At 43.6% G+C, this 8,426-nt stretch overlaps 1 protein-coding gene across 12 annotated transcripts in view; it reads right to left on the minus strand.

The window, feature by feature from the left end:
- REPS2 (RALBP1 associated Eps domain containing 2) overlaps window positions 1-8,426 on the minus strand; it is a 152,470-nt gene that overhangs the window by 61,743 nt on the left and 82,301 nt on the right. For 11 of the 12 annotated variants that reach the window (XM_019529256.1, XM_019529265.1, XM_019529266.1 and 8 more), the window contains 3 exons: window positions 7,167-7,244; window positions 6,281-6,350; window positions 4,342-4,407 (listed from right to left, as the gene is read on the minus strand). In XM_019529256.1, coding sequence (XP_019384801.1) covers window positions 4,342-4,407; window positions 6,281-6,350; window positions 7,167-7,244 — 214 coding nt within the window. The remainder of the gene's footprint in view (window positions 1-4,341; window positions 4,408-6,280; window positions 6,351-7,166; window positions 7,245-8,426) is intronic. The other variant, XM_019529254.1, reaches the window with a different exon arrangement.

The following is an 8,426-nucleotide window of genomic DNA, read 5'->3' on the forward strand; positions in this document are numbered from 1 at the left end:
TGCGCGCCCCCTTCCCCCGCCTAAGCTGGGCACCCCCTACTCCATTCCTTCCTCACTGCAGGGGCTTTGAACTGCCCCCCCCGCACCCCTTCCCTCTCCCCTTCCCCCTCGCCTTCTACCACACTAAAATTACCAGTACACAGCCTTCCATGTTGTTGGCTGTGCTCCTCACTGCCTACATGCTACGCTGCAGCCATGCACATGCATGGGCCATTTATCACATCAGGCCGATTTCCGATACAGACAATTTTCTTTATATCGGTGCTGATCCGATATCGGACCAAAGTATTGGTGCACCTCTAATTTTGAGCCAATATCCTAATTTGTCTAGGTCCCTCTCTGAATCTTATTTCTCCCCTCCAGCATATTTACTACTCCCCCCAGCTTGGTGTCATCTTCAAATTTGCTGAGGGTGCACTCTGTGCCATCTTCTAGACTGTTGATGAAGATAATAAACCAAACTGGCCCCAGGACTGACCCCTGGGGCCACTTGATACGGGTTGCCAACTAGACATTGAGCCACTGATTAGTACCTGTTGATCCTGACAATCCAGCCAGCTTTCTATCCACCTTACAGTCCATTCATCCAACCCTACTTCCTCAGCTTGCTTGCAAAAATGCTGTGGGAGATGGTATCAAAAGACTTGCTACAGTCAAGATATATTACGTCCTCTGTTTTCTCCACATCCACAAAACCAGTCATCTTATCGTAAAAGGCGATCAAGTAGGTCAGGCATTGGTGAATCCATGCCAGCTGTTCCTAATCACCTTTTTCTTCTCCTCTAAGTGCTTAGAAATGGATTCTTTGAGGATCTGCTCCATGATTTTTTTGGAGACTGAGGTAAGGCTGACTGGTTTGTAGTTTCATCCTTCTTCCCTTTCCTAAAGATGGACACTATATTTGTCCTTTTCCAATTGTCCGGGACCTCCCTCTATAACCACAAGTTTTCAGAGATAACAGCCAACGACTCTGTGATCACATCAGCCAACTCCCTCAGCACCCTTGGATGTACTGCATCCAGCCCCATGGACTTGTGCACATTCAGCTTTTCTAAATAGTCCCTAATCTGTTCTTTCACCACTGAGGGCTGCTCACCTCTCCCCATACTGTGCTGCCAGGTGCAGTAGACTGGGAGCTGACCTTGCCTGTGAAGACTAAAGTAAAAAAAGGCATTGAGTACTTCAGTCTTTTCCACATCATCTGTCACTAGGATGCTTCTCCTACTCAGTAAGGTACCCACATTTTCCCTGACCTTCCTCTTGTTGCTAACATACTCATAGAAACTTTTCTTGTTACCCTTCATACCCCCTGCTAGCTGCAACTCCAATTGTGCTTTGGCCTTCCTGACGTCATCCCTGCATGTCCAAGTAATATTCTTATACTCCTCCCAAGGTATTTGTCTATCCATTCATCCATCCCTCCTTCAAATGAATTCACGGGATGATTTGCCATCAACTCCTAGGCAAATTATACCACAGTCCAACTGATCATCTAGTATTTTTCTCTGATATTTGGAACCTGCTCTTTTTTTTTTCTTTTTTAATATCAACCAATTTATTTGGCCTCTTGGGCTGCTTCCATAGATTCACAAACTGTAAGGTGTTGGAAGGGACCTTGCAAGATCACCAGGTCCAGCCCCCCTGCACTAGGCAGGAAAGACAACTGGGGTCAGGTGACCTCAGCAAGGTGACTGTCCAGACTCCTCTTGAAGATTTCCAGGACAAATTTCCAGGTGGTGATTGTACCACCTCTGGAGGGAGTTTATTCCACAGTCTGGACACCCTAACTGTGAACAAATTTTTCCTAGTGTTGAGTCTGAAACAGCACCACCACGCCTGTAAGTATGTTGGGGGTTGTTCATCCCCAGATAGAGCACTTTACACTTCTCAATGTTGACCTTCATCTGGTTCCGATCTGCTCACCTTGCCAGCCTGTCTAGGTCCACCTGTATCTGCAGTCTATTTTCAAGTGTGACCACACTTCCCCATACCTTGGTGTCGCCTGCAAACTTGGCCAGTGAGCTCTTCACTGGCACATCCAAACCATTGATAAAGATGTTGAAAAACACAGACCCCTGAGGGACACCACTGGCCACTTCTTGCCAGGAAGACACAGATCCATTCATTAGGAATCTCTAGGTCCTACCCCACAACCAGCTCCCTACCCACCTAACTGTCGAGCAGTTAAGCTTGCAATATTCCAATTTTCCTGTGTTAATATCATGGGATACCAGATCAAAGGCCTTTTGGAAGTCTAGGTATACAATGCTGACCTCCTCTCTTATCCAAATGAGCAGAGGTATGCACTTGCAGTGGCTCAAACAGTAATGGCACAAATTTGTGCCACAACTTTGTGCTGCAGTACATGCCTCTATACATGCCCCTTGTCATGGGCAGTGCCTACCTCCTGGCTCTCGGATGGGCTCCATGTGCTGCAGGGCAGGAGGGCTGGGTGGGGCACAGGGCACATCAGTGTGCAGCTAGCTGGCCAGGACGCATTACACAGAGACGGGGACTGCCTGCTCCCCTGCCTCCGCATGCTGCGGAGCCCCCAAGCTGAGGTATACTGTGCCCCAGCCAGCTACTCCATGCCTCAAGACTGGGGAGCAGGCAGCCCTGGGTTGGCTGCTTCCATGTCCAGGTGCCTCAGTGAGGGGGCTCTGCTGTGAAGGCACATGCAGCCCCTGCGCTGAGGCACACTGAATCCCAGCCACCTGCAGAGCAGCTGACTGGGGTGCAGTGTGCCTTGAGACAGAGGAGCAAGAAGCCATGGGCTATATGCAGCAGCCCCAGGGCATCACGTGTCTCAACAGTACAACACACCCTAGTGCAGGGACTCTGCCTGCCTGCTCCCCCATCTCCACGTTTGTCCCGGTGCATGCTATTTTAATGTGTTTTGCACCACTTTTTGTGTCTTTTTTTTTTCCTACCAGGAAGTTTCAGTAGCAAAATTTTTGGCCCTGCTCTTCAAATATGCATCGCAGGGTACATTTTAACATTTGCCGTGTGCAGTTTGCAACACCACAAACTACATGTTCCTGCATGTCTGGATATGTTCTCAGTGTTCAAAGGAATCCCCGCATGAGGTGCAAAGGAGCTGACAGGCAGTCGATTGTAAAGAAAACAGAGAGAAAAAAGGGTGTGGCAGAGAAGGTGAAAGGGATTGAGAGTGCATGGCCAGGTTTCTTACTTCTGCCTTTTACCTTGTGAAGTTGGGACTGGAAACGTACATTCTGCCTCTAACTTTTTTGGGTGGAATAAATAACTATCACCAAAAGAGCAATATAAGCAGCCCCATTCCACATTTCTGCCAAGAATTTAAGGGAATAAAGCAGAATGGCAGTGGCCAAAGGACAAGTGTTGGGGCAGGGGGGTAGTGACAGTTGTTCTTCCAACTTGTCCATTGTTCAAATGAAAATCTACAATCCAAGGACAGGGATGGGAGCACTGAAGGCTCTATTCTGCCACTAATTCTTCTTCTTACAGGAAAGTGCAGGTGTAGGAGACAAAGCAACCACTAAAGGGCAGGAGCCAAAGACAGAAAATCATGAGACTGCCAAATGTATGGGAGAGAACAAAGGGAAAAAAAACTGGGAAATGGCAGCATTGAGATGCACCATTTCAGAACTTCCTAAAATTGGGGGGGGATGGGAGTGGAGGGGGCGGTGCCAGACTGGGGCTAAACAGAAAAAAGAAAAATAAATTATAGGTTTACAATGGAAGAACTACAGCATGGACTAAGGAGTCACTGCTCTACAGCCACAATTCTTGTCAGAGGCCAGAGTTTCGAGATGACATCTCTCCGCAATGTACATTAGCTTCCTCCAGGATTATGGATCCTTAGCTCTTCAGAAAATAAGGCCACTTCCAGGTATAGAAACACAGAATCAATGAGTCAGAAGGGACCTAGACAGATCATCTAGTCCGACCCCCTGCCATGGGCAGGAATGAGCACTGGTGCTGGCAGGGGTCATAGGACCCCAGCCAGGTGCCTATCCAGTCCCCTCTAATTACAGGTAAGATATAAAATTTATTCTGTGTCTGGGAAGGACAACCATCAATAATTCTTCAGAAAAAAATCTTTAGAAGAAATTTAAAAGAAATAAAAGGAGAGGTAAAGAAACTGAACATTTTTGACAAGTTAAAAAATTAAGTGGGACAAATTTTGCAAATATATGGTCTTTAACCTTTCAGGTTAAAATAATTTCATTATTAAACATTACTGCTGGAGTGAAGCAAAAAAGCACTTGAAGTCAAATAAAACAAGATTTGGATTACATACTACAAAAATCAGAACGGTAAATTCTTTAAGGAAAAGATAGAAGTATCTTCTCTTCTTACCTGTTTTGATAGCCAAGTGTTGAAATTCCTTTGGTATTGTTTTGACAGTAGTGCTTATATTCAAGGCTTAATTAAAAAAATAAAACATTAAAGAGTTATTTTAAATTAAATTATGTACCAGAGAATTTAACTGTCTAAATTTTCAAGCTTTGATTAAAATCCTATTAATACTTGATGGTCACATAACCTTTCAGATACTTAAAATAATTAGCTTATATAGTCCATTAGCTTATATATTCTCTTAACAGCTTGGGAAGTGACTATTTCCTTTATTTAAAACAGAAAAGAAGAAAAAAAAAGGAGCCAAGTGGTTTGGGTCAAGGTTGGCAAGTAAGCACTGTATTTGGGTATCCTAACTGAGCCAGCAAGGACATAATTTTCAAAAGGATGAAGTCCTCTCAAATCCAGAGAATGGGAGGTTGTTAAAACTCAGCAGTTAGCAACTTCAATTGTTCAAGCTTATCAATTCCATGATGGAAACCTTAAAGCTGAGCATGCTCAACATTTGGAATTACTTTAAACAACTTGGACTTAAGCCACTTACCTGCCTTTTGACACATGGTGAGTCACTGATGGATCAGAATTCCAGTTTCTGATTCCTTGCAGGCTTACAGATGTGGGAAAAACCCTAAACAAACAGTGCCTTACTTGCAGCTGTGTGGCCCGTTACTGAGCACAGTACAATGCCCAAAAGAGGCATCACAGCGGGTTGACCCAGCTCAGCCAGCATCTGTACAGCTCATGTGCTTCAGCTAGACTTTTTGGTGCTTTTACCTAATAGCTGATTCAATCAGCTTAAGCCAAAGTTGTTGGTTCAATCAGCTGTTAGATAAAAGTGCCAAAAAGCCCAGCTGAAGCACATAAGCATACACTGGGGAGCTGAGTCAAACTGACACAACTCCTCTTTCAATACAGCGCTGGGCAGAGGTTTCTACATCTGTCGGCACCCCGTGTTTATTCCTCTAGAACAGGTTGAGACCTCAACATCTGTCTTCCACCAATACTTTGGTGGAAGACAGCTTTTTGTCATCAAATGCAGGAGGTATATTTTGGTAAAACTCAGTTCACCTCCTTGTATGCTAAGTAAATGGACATTACGTGGATAAAGTCCGATTCCCCAGATGCATCGTTATGGAAATCTAAGGAATTTATGTCTGCATTCTCAAATGCAATGCCCTGCCTCCCGATTCCTTAGAAGTTGTTTTTCAAAACAGCAACTGGAGGAGCTCTTCTGTTTTGATTTTGTTATAAAATAGGAACAAGCACAGCAGCTATACTTGAAACCATGCTTTGGTAACAAACAGAACCTTTTCCATAGGCATATGTCCATTAATTTGTAAGTATTATATGACAAAACCTCATCTTTTTATGGGGCTACAAAAAATGAGCAGTAGATCTGCAGTCAGAGATGGATCTACACTTAAAAAAAAACGGACTTTTCTGGGATGCATATTAAATCATCATTGGTTATTTTATTACCTTGATAGTACATGTCCTACCATCTTTACTAGAGCTCGTTGGGAATTTTTTGATGAAACATGATTTCACTTGAAAATCCTGATTCACTGCAGCTGAAACTTTTCACGGAAACATATTGGTTTCTGCAAACTTCTTTAAAGTCACAGATGGGTTTCCTTCCAGCTTATCTGATAAACTGTTGAGGAACCTGGGTTTCCAAGAATTGTGACTGCAGGTTGACTACTGTTGGAACAGGCAGGCTAAAGCTTCCCAAGGGTCACAATACTAGGGCAAATTTTAAAATAATTCTACCAATTTGGGTTTTGTTTGTTGTTGTTACAAGTCTTTAAGATGTGCGGTAACGCATGACTGAATCAGCAACAGGACATGTCCACAGATTATGTTAGCAAACATAAAATGTCCATCTACATTTAAAACATAACCAATAAAGGAAAAAGGCAAGATACTTTGATTCCAGTACCTTGCTTGTCATCACTATTTGCAGCTTGCGTCAGAGCAGATTTATCAGGCACCTCCTCAGCTGATGTCTTCTTACCAGAGAAAGAAAGAAAACTGATCTATTCTACAAGCCAACACAATAAATACACACACATATTCCCATATTTAAAATGGTTACATGTAAATATATAGTCTCTCCTGCACGAAGTTATGCTTGGTGTAAGAGATGTGGAAAGGGCCATCAGGGATCCAATTAGAGCTCCTTACTCCTGAAGTTAGATAGAGCGGCCTTGGGACTTTTGTAACTCATGACAGGTTGTCAGCGTGTGATGGTGCCTGGGGGCACGTCTGCACTGTGCCAGACCTTCCTAGGGAGCACTGCTGTGAAAACATACACACACTCCCACTCCGGGCATTCCGAATGCCAAAAAAAATAATGTAGTTGCTTCTAAGTGAGCATCCACTGTCATTCTGATGGCAGGAATATGGCTTTTTTCAAGTATGCACCACATGCAGACTAGGAATGAGTGGGCAGGGCATGCTTTCAAAGCAGCACTCCCTAGCAAAGTTTGGCACAGCGTACACATGTCTCAAGGGACTGTATGCCAGCTGAAAATTCTCAAAAGGGCTTTAAAAATATTCAGGTTTGATAGGGTTTTTTTAAGTTTTGAATTTAAAAAAAAAAAAAATCAAAAGCCTTCTTCAGGTTAGGACCTGGAAATCCATTTTATGAAGTGGCAAGCAGGTTTCAGCAGCTGTTTAGCTGGCAATTGCACAGAAAAACCATTGTGCATACTTTGAAAACGTATGGGCAAGCATCTTAATATCCAGCTTAACCATGCTATCTTATGTGTATGACAAAGTACTGTAATTACAAGGGTACGGTAGAATAAAAAATGGTCACCAACTGGCTCAATAACAGAGGTCATCACATCAAAGAGAATCAATGGCTCTGAGTTGGTTGGATCTTCACAAACAGTTTCAAGCTGAATTAAAGAAAAAAAAGCAAAGATGTTGGTGGGAAGACAAAGAAAAATCTCTGTGTATTAACAGGTCAGTAGCTTCAGTTGTCCTTTTCAGAAAGAGCTAATGTGAAATTCAGATTCATGCTTTGATAATAGTGATGGTTTCTTGAAGATGTTGGAAAAAAACCCCAAAACACGCCTACTTTAAACTCAGCATGTCCCTGGCCGAGCCCAGTGCATGCCCAGAAGAGACAACTGGACCCAGCTCACCCAACATCTGTATATATAGGGCACGTTAGTGGGGCTTTTTGGAGCTTTTATCTAATACCCGATTGACTCAGCTTTAAATAAAAGTGCCAAAAAGCCCTACTGAGGCACCCAATCTATATAGCCATCGTGGAGCCGGGTCAAAGGATTGTGTTGCTGCTTCCAGTCAAGCTCATTTTTTTGAGTATTTTTAATGTCTGCAAGCAGCCTGTTTCAAGAATCTAGCTATGGCGCCTCGGTAGCTTAGCTGCAATGTTGAGATAGGGTCCTTGTATTTTACGAGAAAGAGGGAAAAACAGCCAGTGACTCTGATGGACTTAAGGTCAGGCGCTATTCCCAAGAGGAGCTTAAATTTCACTTCCTCCCATCCCTACCACAAGGAGTTCCATGGACATTATGGGGTATCTTCTGTCTTGTTTTTGAAGGCAATACAAATCTCTAAGCTATTAGCAGGGGAGGGTAAAGGTTGCGTGGAAAAAGGAGTAAAAGGAAAACATGGGACCAAAAGGAGAGTGGCAAGGCTTTTGGAATGCAAAAACTGGAGAAAAAATAGGATAAAAAAAATATATGGGAAAAGAACACTCTTCCACAGTAAACGATTAAATGAATTGATCCTTTACAAAACATATGGAAACAGTTTGCTGCTATTTGAGGGTTAGTACTGCCTGTTTTCCAGGTGACCCATTTCCTACCATAACTCTTCATAACTCCAAGAAACTGCCTTCGCATATTTCAGCAATTATAATAAGAGATGCTCTCCTAAAATGAATTTAAACAATGTGAATATATGACCAGCCAGGTCATGAGGCGCTCCAGGGAGTTGGGAGCGGGGCTTAGGGGTCTGGGAGCTCAGGTGGTGTTTTCGTCAATGCTCCCAGTCTCGGGCTATGGGCTGAGGAGGGAGAGGAGGATCCACGCAGTGAACCAAAGACTGCG

This window comes from Crocodylus porosus, unplaced genomic scaffold (genome assembly GCF_001723895.1).
Source record: "Crocodylus porosus isolate Cpor-Errol unplaced genomic scaffold, CroPor_comp1, whole genome shotgun sequence".
Taxonomy (NCBI): Eukaryota; Metazoa; Chordata; order Crocodylia; family Crocodylidae; genus Crocodylus; species Crocodylus porosus.